The 19,879-nt window shown below is 36.0% G+C and overlaps 1 protein-coding gene across 1 annotated transcript in view; it reads left to right on the top strand.

Annotated features, from left to right (window-relative positions):
* The window catches only part of RIMS2 (regulating synaptic membrane exocytosis 2), a 443,432-nt gene that overhangs the window by 105,455 nt on the left and 318,098 nt on the right, over positions 1 to 19,879 (top strand). The window contains exon 4 of the mRNA XM_058808280.1: positions 8,383 to 8,690. Coding sequence (XP_058664263.1) covers positions 8,383 to 8,690 — 308 coding nt within the window. The remainder of the gene's footprint in view (positions 1 to 8,382; positions 8,691 to 19,879) is intronic.

Below are 19,879 nucleotides of genomic sequence, written 5' to 3'. Positions count from 1 at the left end.
AATTTCTAATGGGCAAAGTTGCTCTGAAAACAGTCTTTACAGAGATAATTATTTTTTGAGGCATTAAGGGAACAAATAGGCAAAAACAATTGGACTGAGGGGTTAAATAACTTTTGTGCAGGGACAGCTAAGGGTTAGTGTAAAAAAAACTAACTTCTTTGCAGAAGCTTAAATTATAGAAGACCAACAGTAATTACTGGTTAAACTGAAACTATGAGAATTAATTGAATAAAGAAAAAGAGGGGAGTGTTGCAATCAACTTCCTACATGAGTTCTTCAAGCCTTAGTACCGGGGAAGACCTTTAATGTTGTCACTAGTGGCTTTGGCATAGAGAACAAGAAAGCTGTAATTAAATACATTACAAAAAGTTGGATACTTGTCAGCACAGGAGAGCAATGGGATACTGCACATTAGAGAACCAGATGACCTTCTGAACTCCCATAGTGAAAATGAATGCAATAAAACACCACTAAGTGTAAAATCAGGAATTTAAGGACTAATAAGGTTTTCTTCTCTGAACTACAGGCCAGGGACTCCTGTGTGGCACAGTCTTGATCAACAGTCCTGAATTCTGCTTTCCATAGCAGGGTAACTGAGTCCAAGCTGCTTGTTAGGAGTGGTTTTTGCTCCATGCCGTTCTCCTACACTGTGTGCTGGCCTTGTCTGGGGGATGCTGGTTAGCAAAGGCCTGACTGTGCCAGGAAGCACAAGAATTCGCAGGAATCCTGGGCCAGCACCTGGCCCTGTGACAGGGTTATGTCTTCCTAGTATAGGTGTAGTCTCAAAGAGCAAAATCTATTTGGTCTTGAAAAATGAAAGCAGAGAGGGTATGTGATTGGTAACTGTGAAAACATCAGGCAGCAAACAGGAGAGAAATGCCAGTGCCAATACTGGTACAAGAATAAATAGCAATAAACTAGTTTGGAGCATGTGAGCACTGGAAGTTGAAAGGCATTTTTTCTATTGTAGCTGTAGGACTTGGAAAAGTGTTTTGACAGATTTTGGGCTCATTATTTATAGTTAATTTTAAGAAAATTTATTACATTATGAAGTTTTTTAAAAATTCTTTGAAACAGCAGGCAACTGGAAGCAATCCATGAGGTTTCTTCCTATTCAGTACACTTAATGAGCTTAAGTCTGCTAAGAAAAATGCAGGAACTGTGTACTCAGTTCTTTTGCTTTTCTGAGACTGTTACAAATCTGAAAGTTTGGTAAACATGTAACTTGGTCAACTGTACATTCTCAGTATATTAAGTAATTATTTAAATTTCCAAAGTTAAAGACATTCTTTGTGAACCATGCTGTAAACTCTGTTCACTTAGAGCAGGTTTATTTCATGCCAAACCCAGTGCACTAATTTAATAAACCCTCATGGCCCTCTGAACTACTGTGTAGGTTAATGGATTCCATTTTGGAAGGAGTGCAGCAGCATTTGTTGAGACATAATACTGACCAGTTTGTGCTATGTCCAAAGCACACCCCATGTCACAATAGCCATTTTCTCACTGGAAGTCTGCATAGCATTCTAGTTCTTAATGAAATCATGAAAGCTCATGAAGGAGCTAAGTATGGTAAATATGGCACTGTGTAGGAATTTTGCACTGTCTTCATTGGCATGGACTGGACAGTTTTGAGTTGTGCCTGTGCTATAATGAAAAAACCCAGATTACTGCCTTTACAGGCCTTGAAGCATATCAAATATTTTATACATTAACTTCTTCATTTTATACAATATTTTTTAGCAAGGATGTGCTTTGACTTTTATTAACCCAGCTAGATTAGTGTTCTAACAGTTTCTAGTCCTACTGTGCATGTAGAGGCGTTGAAAAAAGTATGAACAAAATTACTAGCATATGTTTTGAGGATAGTAAAAGAGTGATACAAAAGAGATACACTGTCCCTTAGAATAAGGTCACCATTTGTACCAAAGAGTGTACCTTTAAAAAATTTAGTCATATAATTTTCTGCTAGAAGGGTAGTGTCATGTAAATATATACTGTATCACATGCATGCACAAGATATGATATGCTTATTTCACTCTGACTTGGTTGTTTACAGCCATTATAACTTTTCATACATGATGTATCCATTCACTACAAAGTCAAGAACAAATGTAATCACTCCCCCAGTACAAAGCATTGTTGTAGTGCAAATACACGTATCTCTTAAAATATATGTAAAGGTGTTGGTCTCATACCAGTATTGTAAACATTCTCACTTTTCTTAGCTGGTATTGGAATTCTTGTGGTATTTAATACAAATTTGAGGGATAGATATCTGTTTGTCATTACAGATATAAGACAGATAATTATCCTAGCAGTTTTGATATTCAGGCAAACTGATTATAACATGAAAGTCAGTACCATAGCACAGACTAGTGGCATAGAAAAATATTGAAAAAACATGTAATCTTTATCAACTTTTATAAAAGTCACAAATTCAGAGATTAACTTTGCTTATGTAATGCACTTCACTGACTAAATGTGTTAATGTAACAGAAGAAAATGTAAAGGGAACTTGTCTGTACAGTCAGAACAGTAAAATGAAAGAAGATTCTTTTTCATTAAAGTTATAACCAGACTCTGCTGCTTAGAGTATATGAGCATAAAGATTTATTCCAATAACTTCAAAATAATGGTTTTGTGTCTTTAAAATAGATTTTAGCAGCGGCAAAAGATGCATCTCTATTCTGGACCCAAACCTCTAGAATTATATCTCTATAGAGAGATCGTACAGACATTGCAAAAGGCTCTGTGTTTTCCAAAAATATAAATGTTGGCTATGGATTGCACATGCTATATATAAATCTTCCACAGTTGTAGACACTTTGATTAAAAAGGAATGTCAACCCAGAAATTTTTAAAGAATTTCTTATAGAAAACAGCAAATTTTCCCCCAGCAGTTGTGGAAATCAGTACTTCTGGCTGTAAGAGAGAACAAAGACTTTAGATAGCAAAAGGGAACTACTGTGTTTTTAATGCAAACACGAGACAAGTTTTTGTAGTGTATAGAACCAAGTAGATAAGATTTTAAGTTTTAGCTAACTTCTAGAAGTTTTCTAGTCTGATTTGAGGAAGATTGAATTCTAAGTAATAAGTAGGGTACTAAAAAGTTTTACTTCTGACAGGGACAACTAATAATGCTGCTGAAAATTTTTGGGAGATTTTAGTGTATTCTGAAAAACCCCAATAACCAGAAAAGCAATTCCATCTCATTTTCTGGGGATATGATGTTCAAAGGGATCCTCACAGTCCTAAACCCAGGACACTCACTTATTACAGTTCCATGGAAGCAGTTTTGCCTTGCAAAAAGGCAAAATGAAGAAAGATTAGCAGAAATAGGGGCTAAAAGTAAAGAAGATACCATTGACCCCTACTGATACTGGGTCTGTATTCCTTGAAGATGGACAGATTTGCTGCAGTAAATTGTAGTTTCCCTGACTGCACAGAGGAGGGTGACTCAGGTTACTTCGTGGCAGTGCTGGTTTGGCAGTGTCCATTCCACACTGGCATGTGGACTCTTTTGGGTGGTGCCCGGGGACAGGGTAAGGAGCCACAGCCACAAAGTAAAGTACAGGAAGTTCCACCTCAGCTCGAGGAAGAGCTTATTAACATTGAGGGGGGCAGAGCAGTGGAACGGGGCTGCCCAGGGATGTCGCTCCTTCTCTGGAGACACTCCAAGCCCACCTGGCCACGTTCCTGTGTCACCTGCTCCAGATGACCCTGCCTTGGCAGCGGGGCTGGACTGGATCATCTCCAGAGGTCCCTTCACCCCCTAACGATTCTGTGCACCTGTCATCAACACAGTGCCTGATGGAGAGATGTACTACATCCCTAAAGAAACTTCCTTAGTACAGGGTGGCTTCAAACATTGCCCTGCTCCATGATGTAATGAAGTTTTGTACTGGTGACAAATTAGTTAAAAAAAAAGGACAAGCAGTAATGTGTTTGTAATCATGATTAATTACCTTGATGACCCAAGCAGAGTTTTTTTACTTCTCCTTTTGTGCCCTTCTTGCTTTCAGTGCTGCAGTCTTGTTACCTTGTATGATTTTTAAAGAATTGTATCCTATGTGAAATATGACAGCCAAAAAACCAACAAAAACGTATGAAATTTGCTTAAGATTACTAGCAGCAAGTGCAGCAGTTAATATAATGCTGATATATGTTAGATGCTTCTGCCAAGCAGGTGACTCTAATAGATTTGGTGAAATACTGTGCAAGCATTGCACTACAATTTTTCACCTCAGCACACCTGTAATTTGAAGCAATGTTCTAAAGACTGGTGAGGATTTGGTGTAATTATTTCTTAGGTTGTAGTGTTACAGCTATCAAACAAAAGGTTATCCATAATCAAATATACTGAGCCTTTTAATCTCATCTTCAATAAAATAAGGCTTCCATTTTCTTCTCAGGGTTTAGGGTTAGACCATCAATAACTGTACTTACAGGGATAGTGAATAGTGATTTTTAAGATAGCTGTCTTTTCACATGATCCATATGAAAATACTGAGTGTCATACTATATCCTTTTACTAAATTGTGTTTTGTTTTCTCTTGAGATATCTGTGGATGTAATTTCCTGATAAATATATTTTGCATTTATTGAAGTTAAAGTGGTATCTCAAATCTGTTTTATCTAAGAACAAAAAATTTTAGTATCTTTTTTAGGACAATACAAATAAGTGATTTTTGTGCATTATTTATTTCTGATATGTAGATGGAAATGGCTGATTGCTGGAGGTTTTGCAGAATTTATTTTATTGGCCAATGTAATAATAAATGCTAATAATATGTGATGAAAGCTGCTGGGCAGTGTTAGAAGTGGGAACATATTATGAATAATTTTACCAAAAATAGTGAAGAAATCAAAAATGAATTAGAATTTATTAGTTCACTGTATAGAACTAACCTTTGAGAATGGAAAGCAGATGGAAGGTTTAAGGTAAATCTGTCTAATCCATATTTGGAATACTTATTTCAGTGTTGTATATGAAAAAATAAATTATTCTTTGAAAAAATGGATATAACAGGTAATGTGAAAATGTCAGGTATGTTTAGTGCATTCTTTTCAGCAATGAGAAGTTTACCTGAACTTGAGCAATGCCTCATGTATTCACTAGGTGGAGTTTCAACCTTTCCTATGGAGAACATCCCGATCCAGTGCCACTAGCACCTGATGTTCTAGTTTTGAACTAGTACTTAGGTTGGAGAGGAGATTTTCCCCCATATTTTCCTTCTCAAATTGGCACTGTTCTCGTGTGGAGGAGTGACACCCACAGATTTCAACGCTGATTTTTGTGTACAAAATATGCTTATGACTGTTTTTGGGAGGGTGGGCAGGAGAGTTGCAAATGTGTGTAATAGATCATGTGTCTACCCTGGAGAGCAGATTTCTGATGTAAGGGGTTAGTCCTTTTTTATTTCAGTTTTAGAAGGGAAAATTCTATGTTTTCTCCTCCTAGGTTTGCCAAAATGGCTGTATTGAGCATGCAGTCCACTCGTGTGGCCTTTGCCTCTCTGCAGTGCTGCTGTCACAGTCTCAGTGGCTGCTCTGGCCTGGCAGGGACAGAGCTGCTCCGTATGTGTGGGAGCTGCTGAGCACTGTGTCCCAGGCGGAGAAATCCTGCCCAGGAACATGCCACTGTGCCCTCTGTGCTCTTCTGACACCCTCTTACAAGTGTGTCTGGATTTAATTGAGAGGTCTGCACCAAAAATTACCAGTACTTTTTAAATTGTGAGACTACTTCTACGTGCTGCAATAAGATGGGGAAGGCAATTTTGTCCAGAGCTATTTGTGGGCTTGTAATTTTTGTGCTCACTGAAAGCACAAACATTTGTGTCTTTGTGACAGTTCCCATTCTTTCCACTGTGTGTGACATTTGAAGCTAAAATTATGTTAGGGTCAACACTATGAAATCCTGCATGTTGAAGTTATGTTGGAAATAAGGTTTCATCAGAAGTGTAACTTGGAATTATTAAGCGCTCCTAGAAAAGCAGAAAAAAAAATCTGCAAAATTCATACATCTTTGTATTTTAAATGCCATGTGTTTGATTTTTTTTTTCAATCTGAAATACCCTAAATAAACTTTTCGGGAATCAGGTTAGATCAGGAGTACTCTTCCTGATTCTGCTTTTAGAGGAGGGGATAGGAAATCATATAAATTCAGAGGGAACTTTTATTCTGTTTGGTAAAGGAGAATAAAACTGGTCATCCTGGAGTCCATTGTCTGGGGACAAAGTTATGACTGTCAGCCAAGGAAAAAGTTGCCCAAGTGATTTGACTGTAGTATCTAGCTTTTCTGATATTTTAACATCTACTAAATGAAGTGAAAATAGCAAATGAGAACTTCAGGGGATTTTATCACATTGTTACTCAAGTTGTTATATGTTTGTATACTTACATAATTGTATCACATCTGGTCCTTTCATTGCTCTGACACATACATGGAAAGTTTAGAACTGTTTTCAGCTGTGTACAGACCTAGCAGAAATATTAAAGCCTTTTAATTACTATTGATTGAAGAGGGCAAAAGTACTTCTGTCTTGGGGTCTGAAATTTCACTTTGCTGCTTTCTAGCTTAATTAGCAAAGCTAATACAGACCTGTTCTTAAATGTGTATTTGAATGATGTCCAGGCCTGAAGCAAACGCATTTTTGTCCTTTGAATGTCCCCTAAGGACATCAAATGTACCTCAGAGAGCAAGCTGCTTCTTGAGGAGTCTCTCTGTTTTGCCCTCAGTGCTTTGGTGATTTGTTCTATATTGTTGATGTAAGCAGACACGAGTTCTCATAAATTATAACAGCCCTCTAAAAAGATAAGAAGGAAGTTTACTAGGATGGGGCATATACCACCACCATTAAACAGGCAAGTGACGCCTCCTTTTCCTGCCCCAGCCCGACAGTTTGAGAATGAGGCAGTTGGTGGCTTCAGTTTGAGTCTGACCCTTGCACCCAAATAACCTTCTGCATGAAGCTCTCATTGAAAGGTTTTTTGTGAGAATTGGCTAGAGAGCATGGCCCAAATTATCTATTAGATAATGGCCTGGAGAATGAAAGCAAGATACAGATTGCGACTTCTGAAATTTTTTCTGGAGGACTGAGCTAGATTTATGGTGGAGGTAGAAACTGCATCTTCCATGTGATTCCACGGAGTTGGCTGCGTTTAAAAGAGTGATGAATGTTGATGTAAGCCTTTGCATGTCCTAAACTCTAAACTACTGGAAAAAAGGCAGTTTGCTGTAGAATTTAAACTGGAGGCATAACTAGATTGAAGGCTGAGCATAGACATTCAAGGAATGTATAGTAAAACTAGTACAATTCTGTCTGTGAACTTAAACAAAAATATATAAAGGCAAGAAAAAGAAAAGAAAACTAAGGATTAAGAAAAATGAAGATTAAAGAGCGAAGGAGGAAACTTGCAGTGAATTAATACTGTCTACAATCCAAATTTTAGAGTAACACAGTAATCAGTTTGAATGTGTTCATAGCTGGTGTGTTGTTTTTGATTCACTGCATTCTGATTTATTCTCATATAGCATAATAACTGTATGTTATTATGAAATTAGCTTACAGATAGTTGGTGTTGATTTCCTGAACTGCCATGTGACTAGGGTGATCAGAGTCAAAAGCTTTGCAAAGAAGTACATTTTAGAATATTAAAAAAATCTCATTACTACATGCAGGATCACACAACTGGGAAGCTGTAATACTTTTATAATTTAGTAAGCGTATAGTGCAAGCTAAATTGTGGGTGGGAAGTGGAGAAAAACACCGCCTTACACATTGTGTTATTTTAGTTATAAAACAGCTTTAAGTTAAAATTGCTATGGAATTGAAGTTGCATCTTGAAGTCAGCATCTTCAAGTAAGCACTGGCTATAGAGCACCATGGAAGAAAATTAGCAGAGCATTTTGGAGAATTATAAAATGACTTGTTTGCAACAGCAGATGACTTTTTATAAAGTTCCTTCCTTAGTGAGAGAATTAAAATGGATTAAAATTTCAATAATTTTTAATTCATTTTTTCTGTCATCCTCAAGGTATAGTGTTAGTTCTCAAAGCTTATGTTTATTACAATTAGAACCTCAGTATTAGAACGTTTTCATTTCTGTTGCTACTACCTGTTGCTTTTCCTTGCATTACCAATAATGAAAAAAAAAAGAATAAAAGTATTTTTGTAATTTTTTTGAAAACCAGTTACTCCAAGGTTGTAGAGACATATTTTATTATATTGTAGCTAAGATATTGTAATTTTAATAGAAGTAAAGCTGTAGTCTTTCTACTTTGGGAAATGGTAACAGTCAGTTGATGTGTGCTTGCTGGAAAGGTTGCATACAGTGTTCAGGAGCTAACGGATTTTGCATTTAAATGTGTCTGCACAGGTAATGTGGGTCTGTAACTTGTGCCGAAAGCAACAGGAGATCCTCACGAAATCGGGAGCCTGGTTCTACAACAGCGGCTCGCACGTGCCGCAGCCGCCGGACCAGGAGGGAGGGAGAGCTCTGAGGAACGAGGAAGCACCTCAGGAGAAAAAAGCAAAACTGCAGGAGCATCCGCAGTACCAGGGACCACCAGGTGACATATCCACACAAGCTTTGGACAAAAACAGATCTCAAGGGCTCACAAGACAAGACTCAATTAAGAATGGTTCAACAGTAAAGCATCCAGTAACAAGTGACACATCAGACAGGTAAGAAAGTATTTAATGATTATCCTGATAAGATCTGATGAATTTATGCTACAAAATTGATTTTATCTTTTATAATTTTGTCTTGCTTTTAGTCTGTAGCCTATAAAATACATACTGGCATTTTGAAGCAGGACTGAGAAACCTTTTGTTGGTTTCAGATGGTCATAGCCAGTTTGTGCTCTTCATTCCTTCTTACTCAAAAAGTGTGGGGCATGACAGTTGCAGTGTGACAGTTTGTCCATGTGCTTGCAACTTGGTCAAATTACAGTAATTGTGCTGTGCAGAACGTCGCCGTATTTCTTTTGTGGTCACTATAGCAAACCCAAAATAGGACTCAAAAAGGCAGGTTAATGGAGGACAGCATCTGTTCAGACTACTGAATTAAGACGTGATTGTACCTGCAGTACATGGTATTGAGGATAGTGAAATCCTTGTGTAATGACCTGAGTCTTTTCATGGTTTCTCAGTTTCTTGCTGTTAGCTACTGTCATTAGTATAAATATTTTTTTCTTCCCTGATTTAAATTGGTGTTGCTTGTGTTGTTTGAAACTGTAACTCTGAGTGCTAATGCAGTAAGAGTTGGTTTAGCCAGAGACTGGAACAAGAACTTCCCTCTCTTTTTCTTTATGTGATTATTCCAAGAGGCACCAGAAAACTCTCCATCTCATTGGCCAGGTTTTACGAGAACACAAAAGTAAAAATGGTTTCATTGAACTGATATAATTTTTTCATAAACCACACTTCTATAGAACTTTAAATATGGTGGGAAGGGAAAGATGAGAGTGCGGTTGCTCAGGTGTTTCCATGGAAATGATATCCTCACGTGTGTGTGAGAGACCTCCAACTGCCTTGGAATTTGGCAGCCAGAGCAGTATAATCTGGCAGCTCTTCTCTGCTGCCCAGAAATGACCTCATTACGGCATTTATTCTGTGAGCTTGAAACAAGTTAGACATATATAGTATCTTTTCCATTCAGTATAAGGAAAAGAGTTTCCGTTTTTCTTTACATCTTGTATTACCCCATATTTTATTTCTTATTTTTGGTCTTAGATGAGCGCAAATTGAATGTAATGAATCTAACCCTTTTTGTTTAATGTCTTGTGCCTATGGCTGTTTGCTCTGATTTCAGCTGTTGGATTCAGTATTTAGTTGTCCTGAGTGCTCCTCAGTTACATGTGTAGTGTCTGAAAAACACAACTGGCACCCTAACCTGACATTAGAGAGCAGGAGAGACAGGCTGATTCTCTTGTGGCTCATTTTTTCCCATTAATTTTGCCAGGAAATTGGTATCATAGATAACATGATAATAAAAAAAATCCCAAACCCTTGTTAGCAGCAGCAATTTAACTCTGAAAGTGTTTTTATATTATATGCACACAGAAATATGGAGGTAGAGAGTAATATATGAATAAATGTATAATTGAGATATGCAATATGTATTTACCCTAAACAGACTTAAATGATAAACATGGGTAATATAAAGTGATACTTTCCAACAGGATGAATGTAGGCTTTGTTCCTGAAATCAGAACTATTTTGCTGATTGTGATTACTTCTACTTGATATATTATTTAAGTTCAGATAGCTTTTTCAGTCATTTGCCTCTTCATATTTTATTTGGATAATAATACCGATGTTCCCTAATTTACATATACAAATATGCTTAGAATATTATATATATTATATGCTACTGAAGGATAGAGAGTCTTCTGAATAATTTTATTCCCTAATGCTCCTCACATATACGTTTTTTCTGGTTCTAATGGAAGGTCTAAAAGATTCCTCTGTGATGCCCATTCAAAGTCTTACTGGTCAAATGGGCTTTTAGAGGAGAATATCGACAGTTCCGAGAAAGACTATCCCAGAATTCAACTAGGTATCTGCAGAAACTGAGCCACTAACTAGTATGTTAGACTATTTGTCTACATGAAGGAATTCTTTGAGAAAAACTTGGCCATTCAAAATGTCCAACGTAATAAGGAAATAAACCAAATATCTCAAGCATTTAGAAGTGGTTGTTGCTTGCCTTGCATAATCACAATAATGGAAGTATGTAAATAGAAACAAAAGTAGAAAGTGAGAACTGTATTTTCTGTCTTATTTTTCATCAGAAGGACATTCGTTTTGACAGAAAAAATAATTTAAAAATGTTAAAATCAATAACCACTTGTGAAAAGAAAGGTATTGCTAAGACTTTATACATTTGGGTTATGATTTGACTATAAAGGTAAAATATATTCTTTTAGTCAAATTTTTTTACATCTTTTTGTAGCTTCCATGGGTGTTGCAGCAATCGTTGCTTAGAAGTTGTTTAAATCAAGTGTCATATATCTTATCTTGGTCATCTGGAAACATGTTGGTCACAGAGTAAAGGGCAACATTCACTCCTTTTATCTCAAGGTCATCAATGTCCTTTCTGTCTCACTCCTTACTGTGTCTTTTCTGGTTGTGCTTTTTTGTTTTTCCATCCTTGAATAGTACTCACCATATTTTTTTTCCTGTTCTCTTTACTAGTATTGTTCTTCATTAAAATTTTATTGTTTCAACCATTAGACTACTATTCTGTTTCCTTGATGTAAGCAACAGTCCCATTTGCAATTGATAGATACCGGCCTGTTTAGACAGATAGATAGGTACTTGTTTATAGCTCTTCTCTGGCTGATCTATATTTTTTTGCCTGAAGAAGACTGGAATGGATGATTTTGGATTACACATTCTCCAGGAGCATGTTTCTTATATGGGATCTATAACAGAAAAAAGCAAAATGTAAAAAAAAAAATGTTCAGAAGTAAGTTGTACTTAACAAGAGCAGAACAGTTTTCCATTACATTTTTATTTTTTCTAGTTCATATAATAGAATCATAGCATGACTTAGACTGCAACTTTAAAATCATCTAGATCCCCCCCACCTGCCATGGATAAGGACAGCTTCCGCTGGACCACTGCTCAAAGCCCACCCAGCCTGGCCTTGAACATTCCAGAGATGGGGCCATCCACAGTTTTTCTGGATAACCAGTTCCTGTGTGGCATTAACCTCACAGTAAAGCTTTTCTTCCTTATGTCTAGCCTATATCTACCCTCTCTCAGTTTAAATTCTTTACCACAGTGTTTACAATCTGGCCCATGGTGCTTTTACTGCTTTTTATGTAGTAAACCTGTGGGTAGGGCAGGGCCAGCAGGCACACGTGTATGATTCACTAAATGGCCATGGTGTATTTGACATTGTTTGGGGTGAGACTAAGGGAATTTGTCCCACATGGATCTTTTGTGCTAAGGACAGTTGAACTGTGATCATATGTAGTGGTTTTCACAGACTTAACCTTGTGTGCAGGTTGTATGAATGCTGATACAGTGTAACACCAGATTCCCTGAAAACTGCAAAATGATGTGAATCCAAGAAATGTGAAATATTATTTTAAGTAATCCATAGATTCATAAGGTCTATTCTGAGGTCTGCTGAGCACAGATGGTAGATTTGTAGCTGCAGTTCTTTGATTTGCAGATTCACGTTAATTCTGGATTAGGCAAAGGGGCCTGATTTTATTTTATTTTCATTAAGATCTTTCATGTAGTCTATTGTTTCCAAGATCTACACTACTCATCATACAATATGTGTTTTGTTTCTAGAAGAAAAAATAATTTGAACAGACATAATCTCTTTTTTTCAGTCGTTCTGCAGGAGGCAATCAGCTTGTAAAATGGTTGTTTTCTTCATTCCAAGCCCATGTTTATAATGCCCTATTAAAATGTGTACAACACCCTAAAATTAAAATCTGGGAAACAAGGAACCTATGAAGCTTTTTTTAATTTGTTATTCTCTTTGCCTGAATTGTTAGATCTTTATGTGGTATTGCCATACTTAGCTTTTAAAATAATTATTTTTTCCCTCTCAGTAGGATCCATTGAAAAGCCATTTCAGTAATTTTCCACATATGTACTTAGTGTTTTAAACTGTAAATATTTTGTGACATTCCAGAAGTATTGCTTCACAAACCTTTATTCTGTATACATATACATAGCTCTCTAAAAGTAGTAAACGACTCATGCATCTTCCCAAAGCAAGGTTACAATGACACAGCTATTAATATATATCTGAAGCGGTGTTATGTAGTTCAGGTAGATGTGGATTTTTGAGGGTTTCAAAAAATTATTATTATTTTCCCCAGTCTGTATTTTAAGAATCCAAAATGTTCTTCAAAATTTGAAAATGATGACTTTCATTTTACAATATATATTTTTCATTAATGGAAGAATTATATTAATGGAAGAAAAACTTCCTCAAGGATATTTTTCATGAAATTCAATGAAAAAAAGAAAATGAAAATATTGTGAGAATGTTCATTTTAATGTGTTATGAGTCAGTTTATTCCTGCTATATCTATCAGAGGTTGAGCCTTGTCACAAAGAGAGAATTGGTTCTTGGTATAGGAAAAGATCATGATCTGTAAGCTCATGATCTGAAGGAAGACAAATAAAGCTGCCTGAACCCTTTTCAGATTAACTGTAAGGATATGAGATTAAATCATAAAAACCAGAACGAAAACAACAAATTGAGAGAGTGAGCAGCTGCAGAGTTGCACAACAGCGGTATTTATTTTCCAGGCCAGCAGACACAGTAAAGATATATCCTACTTCCCTCTCCCTTGTTTTCTCCTTTCAGTGATACATATGTATTTGGGGTTTATTATATTCTATAACCCCCCTTACTTCAGAAAAAAAGAGGATTTTTAGGGTGGTTTCCACACACTATATAGGAGGCTTGGAGGACGTATTTTATTCTGAGTGAGAAATGCAAACAAGAGGCTACTAGGGTCTGAAGGATTTGTGCATGTATTCTTTATGAAATGCATACGTGTGCTTCCCACATATAAAGGCTTTATTCTGTTGGGTCACCAAATAGCAGCAGCATTGAAAGTGGTTTCCTGTGTCCCTTTCCTTCCATTCTTGGGAGGAATGCCAGTATGAGCTGGCAGCATAGGATCTGTCTTTGGGGACTGCAGCTGGGGATGTCAGGGTGTGAATAGAGAGGAAAAAAGAGACCAAAACAAGAGAGAAAAAGAAGGAGAGAGGAAAAAAGCAGGCATAAGTGAGACAAGAAACATGAAAGAGCAGCATGAATTTGAAAATGAAAATGTGTGTCCATCTGTTTCATGTTTATATCTTTTTAAAATGATTCTTCTTTAATTGCTGGATCATGAACAGCTGACACTGAGAATAGCACTGATGGTAGTTTATTGCAATTTAAAATGACAGTGTAACATTAAAGTCAGGCAATTATACTGATATTTGAAAAGCTGAAAACTGCCCATTTCTCGAGATTATCACTATTTTTCTGCTGCAAGGCTTATGACATGTCACTGTAGTGCAACCTCTGGTTTTGATTGTTTCTATTTCTGAGTACCTGAGTTGATAGATTTCTAGGCCAGATGTGTCAAAACCCCTTTACTTGGACCCGTGGAGACTAAGCATATTTGAAAGCAAAGTATTATACCTGATTTTCAAATAAAATAGAGGTATTTTAAATTTTTAACCTATTTCTTTTAGCTTCTGGCATATTTAAATACAGTGAGAAATATTTAAATAATTATGTAGAGAATGTATTTAAATTGTGTTGGCATTCAAGAGTCAGACTGATGAAGCTGTGTGCAGATTTGTTCATGCTCAGACAACAGTGTCTCTAAACATTTTAGAATCCTTCATGTAAGGCATAAAAAAATTGATTTTTTTTTAGACATTTTAACTACCACAGGAGCAAAACCCCACAATTGTTGATAAGCATAATTATATTCTTTCACCTAATGAATTAGTCTAATACTCCATACAAGAAATTTGCAGGTTGAGTTTAAAATTGAATCGGTATTCTTTTCCATGCATGACTGCAAAGGCCTCACAATGACTTCCCATGGTGCTAGAATGGGATGCAAAAGTTTTTAGAGGTACTCTACAGTATTTTTAACATATTGACTAAATATTTAAGTTTTACAGAATTGGAAATGCATCTGAATAAGGTTTTATTTTCATTTTCCTACTCCCAATCCAGCATTTTTACCACTTTAGTAGTCCTTAGAGCTGTAAAGTAAAATGTCAATCTGAACTACTCTCAGTAGTTTTGCTTTTGTTTCTTGTGTTTCTTGTGCTTTCATTTCGTTGTAGACTTTTTATGATTCTTGAGATAATAGTTTAGAACAAATAATAATTTAGGTTTTTCTTCACAAAACTGCTCTTCTAATTATTTAATTCATCTACACAAAGGATTATAGGTGTGGATCAGCATTTCATGGCTGTTCCAGTTTTTAGGTAGAAACTGAAGTTAAGTTGATCTGCAGTCTCAATCTCACATGACATTAAAAAATAATTTAATAATAACTATGGCCAGAGGAAGCAATTGAAATCTGTGGGAAGACAGCCAGAGAAAGTACAGTATTTAATTATTGAGAAGAAGTACCTTGGGTCTAAGAAAGTCAGAAATCCTTTAGTGCAGAAGTTTTAATTAAATAATTAGACACTTACGACAAGGATTAAGCTACACCCACTCATGAAGATGAGTAAGGATTTTGATATTTTTTGTAAGGCAAGGTCTCTGTAGGAGTTCCTGAAGGATATTTACATTGTCCATTAACAGTCCAGACTACACATAGTGGGTACACTTTGTTTCTACCTGTCATTATTAGGTTGCAGCAGGTTGTAGCATATTCATTCTGTTCTAACTTCTGAAAAAGAGGTGTAGCTTTTTCTCTCCATTACCTTTGCAGAACTGTCTGTTTTTTGAGAAATGAAACTCCTTGTACAGTTCTTTGTCTCCTAATATTGGTTCTGTGGATCTCCTGCTGGCATGGGCAGTGTCATCTCTGACACAACGTTCAGGACGTGAGCCACCCTGTGACTTCTGTGGGGTTTGTCTGAGCTGTGCCTTGCTTCCCTTCCTCCCCTGTTATTTTTCTAAATGATTATGCTTGATTAAAATATCCCTTTTATGATTATTTTAAGCAGAACCTTTATCTAGCTGTAGAACCTATACTGAGTAACATTGGGCTTCCAACCAATGTCAGCTACAATTTTGGGTCCTTTTATTTTTGAGAAAGATAATCTGTTTGTAAAAGAGAAAGAGAAAAGGAAAATTCTAGAACTGTGAGATGGCATGCAAATGGTCTGGTCCAAATGGACTGGTGCAATTTCTTTGGCTTTTCCTTTGTGTCTCTAGAAGTCACAAATGATAAAGAAATCACTTCTGTAGTGCAATTTAGTTGTCACTTATCTTTTTGATGGTAAGATTAAAAATTTTAGTACCTGTCAATCTATTTTATTAAGTCAGATTTGAGGAAAAAATGTAACAATAATGAATGTAATAGGACCAGGGTGACCATTTTTTCATAATTCAAAGTTACATTATTAAGCCATACGATTTTCTTTGTACCTTTCCTTTAGCACGATTATTCCATTTCTTTTTCTGCTCTTCAAGAGAGATCCTTTCATCCCTTTGCCTACTCTGGAATGTCCTTATAGAATTATTTCTTTAGTTAGTTATTTTATTAACTTATTTTTTTGTGTATCACTATCTCTTTTCCACCAGTGTGAGAAACAAAACCAAACTCTGGCTAGACATTGAAAGTGGTTTCAAAGATATAGCCATGATCTTTTTTCACCCTAAAGACAGACATTCTTTTCTTCTCTATGCCGCTTCTTTTACTTTCCCCATGATGTAGTTCACTTCTTTTCCTCACTTCACAACCAATAATTCTGAAACCATTCCTGAGTGTCCTTTCAGTTTCGTGGTGAACTAATTGGATACTTCTCTCCCAAGCTTTGAGAAATCATAATTTTGTGCTTTTCAGAAAAAACAGAGGTCTCCATTCTTTACTAACAAGAATAAGACAGCCACAGACATTTTAAGGGAATAGTTGCAGCAAAGTAGTGCAGTACAATGTCATTTCCAGTTAAGTAGGAAATGTAGGTGACCTGAAGTCAGTGACTCTTGAAGTGGTGTTCTAAAATCCAGTGTAATATCTGTATATGATATGCAGTGGGTTGTGTATATGTGCAACTTGTTCTGACTTCCTGCACTATGCAGCTCTGTTCCCTGTAACCATGCCCTGATGTTTTTAGAAAATGACTTCAGCAAGTGCCCGGTTCTGCAGCGCTGAGCTTCCTGAAAACGCTGTTAGGGACCTCAGAAAGTCTATCATCTTCGCAGAATATCAAGAGGTTAAGTTGCTCCAAACGCAGCTTTCTGGATTTGTGCTCCACTGTTTTGTCAGCTGGTATTATCTGCTTGACTTGGCCCCCAGATGTAATTTATCTGCCTAAGCAAGTTTCCATTATGCAGCATGCAATAGGACAAACCATGAACTTTGCTGCAGAAACCCCGTCTTCTTTGTAAGAAGAAAATGGCAAGAAGAAGAGTTCTTATGGTAAGGTTGTGATAGAAAGAAATGCATTTTAGCTGCAAGAAGGTACATTTGTAATGACTTTGTGAAAATACTGGACTTTAAATAAGTTCTTGATGATCACTTAAAAAAATTTTAAAAATACCTAGCAAGGCCAAGGAGATTAAAGCAAAAAACACCTGATTTGCTTTATAATGCCAAATAAATTGCTAAGCTTCAGAAGGACATTGCATTCTAAAGTTCCAAATCAGTGCACAAACCCAATTTTTTTGAAGAGGTAGATTAATTTTAATTGAATCTTTTTGAATCTGGCATGAGGTGCTGGGCTGACAAAAAAATGACCTGCTTGAGTTGCATCTTTGTGCTGCAGTTAGAACTGTGAAAAATATTTAAGCTAGAAGAGGAGTCAAAATTAGTTCAACAATGTCAACCCTTGAATATAAGAAATTTGACAACTCAAAGATTAGTTCAGTAATTCCACCTCCTCACTAGGATGAGATAATTGTATTTTATTCCTAAAATGGACATGTAGTGATTAATCTTCCTGTACCATTTATTAACAGGGTCTAGAACAAAAACGTATTCTTGAAAGAAACCAAATTTAACTTGAATATGCATTTCTTATAAAACAATGCATAATTTGGGTGCTTCTTGTGTCTCAAGTACATGCAATGAAGACTGAAGAACTGATTTTCATTTTAAAAATATATATCAATATCTGAAGCAAGAAATTTGATCTTCTGAATAAAGTAAAATTGAAGTAAAATATAATTTAATTTCTATTCAGCAGATTTTTTAATGCAGATATTCTTTCCAAAATTAGAATGTCTCTTCTAAAGACACTGAGAACCAGATTAAGAAGGAAAAGAGGAAGATATGTCACTTAAATAATGGAAAAGATAGGAATATTTAGTAGATGGAACTCAAACTCTCGAGCTTTGGATATTAAGTACAGTATTTATAGTGTCTCAACTTTTCAAAAACATTGTTTTGGATGGTGATAAACTGCATTGCAGTAATGACTGATGCACTAACATAGATCTGGATAATTTTCACCTACTTTGCTTTACTTCTCCTTCAGGTGGTTAAGAGCATATATAAGAATGTTAGTGTCCTTTTGGTAGATAGTCCCAAAAGCTGTCAGTTGTTTTCAGTGTTAAGCTTGGCAAAGCCAACCAAACCAGGAGATTTTGTTCAAGACAAGGATTTGAAATTTCACTCTCTATGTGGCATACAGATATTTCTTTCAGAAGCACTTTTTTTTTTTCTGTCTGAAAATGAGATTTATTTAGGAATGTATTCTGTGGTATGTCACCAAGTATCATAAAACCTTACAGTTACAACAATCAATTATGAAATTAACCCCTACTCCCTTCCCAAGTGACCAATGATGCCTTTATTCCACTAAAATAGAACTTCTGTACTAAATGGAAATCTTTCCAAAGTAAAATATTTATACAGCCTTAATGCTTATAAAATCCAGGCTCCATGGCACTGTCAAAGGAATTGAATTCCAGAAGTGTGTGATCATCAGGAAAATATTCTTTTGGTTTTCCAATCAGCTGAATATAGGCGCAACCCAGGAGACCATAAATCTTATAATAACATGAAAGGAAGATAAATTAGTCTCTTTGAACTCATCCCCAAGATATGGAAGGCTCGAATTTTTAACCAGTGGACTGAGCAGCAAAAATTAATACACAATCCAGTGCATAGATGTGTTGTCATAGCCTCTGTTATACTAAATAAAAAGACTGATTTTAATCTTATTGTCATTTGGACAATGGTTTATCTTTCAGTTTGCACATATAGTAGTCTGTGTTTCCATCACAGATCACCTGGACACATTGACACCCAACACAAGTTTGGACCTTTAAGGACCAAATCAGTCATCTGAAAATAGATATGGTGATAAATCTCAAGATATTTTCCAAGTGAAAAAAAGTAATTTCTAAAATTTATTAAACTCCCAAATTAATTGTGAGTGAGAAATAATTTCTGCAATGTATAACTACCATGGATTTCAGGATCAATGCAATTGTTATTTTCTTTATACAACGTGGAACTTTATCATCAGCTTGCTCACCAAAAAAGCGCTGGTGTTAAGGATGTTGTAACTGTGGTAACTGTTTCTTTCATGAAGAAAACATTATCTCTTCTGTGTGTATATATTGGAATAATTTCTGTTGGGGGCATTTACATAGTTGATAAACATCGTTGGATTGTTTTAGGATTTATTTTTTGCTGACTGTTTGCTTAAATTTCTATAACTTGGAGAATAACGGGTATAAGTACAATCTGCCTGTGAGCACTGAAGAAATTAACTTGCACCTTAAATACTTCTTCCTGAAATGGAGAGGAAAGACAGGTGTCTGCAAACTGTTAGTGAGTGTGTATTTTCAGATCCTGTTTTTAGTATTTTACATTATTAATCATGCATAATACTTTTTTAGTAGTGTTTAAATCAACTTTTATGTTTTTGAAAAATGAAAAATGATCAATTTTTATAAAAGTGGGGAACAGAAATCTCTTCTGTAGCAGATGAAATTTTCAGTGCACTGTTTCAAAAATCAATCAAATCTCTGTTCTAGGCCAGCAGTTCTTGTCTAGTGAGACACATCTTATTGGTGAACCATCCAGAACTGCCAATGAGGCATAAAGCAGGATTCATGTACTATAATGAGGTGCAAGAAAATATCAATTAAATGTAAGTCAGCTGAAGGTAAAACTGGTTGAAATATACTATTCTAAACCACATGTTCTACAAGGTGTAGCATCTACTGAATATCGAGCTTTTGCATCCTT

The sequence above is a fragment of the Ammospiza caudacuta genome, chromosome 1 (genome assembly GCF_027887145.1).
Source record: "Ammospiza caudacuta isolate bAmmCau1 chromosome 1, bAmmCau1.pri, whole genome shotgun sequence".
Taxonomy (NCBI): Eukaryota; Metazoa; Chordata; class Aves; order Passeriformes; family Passerellidae; genus Ammospiza; species Ammospiza caudacuta.
The sequence above is the reverse complement of the archived record's forward strand: the minus strand, read 5'-3'. Positions and strand labels throughout refer to the sequence as shown.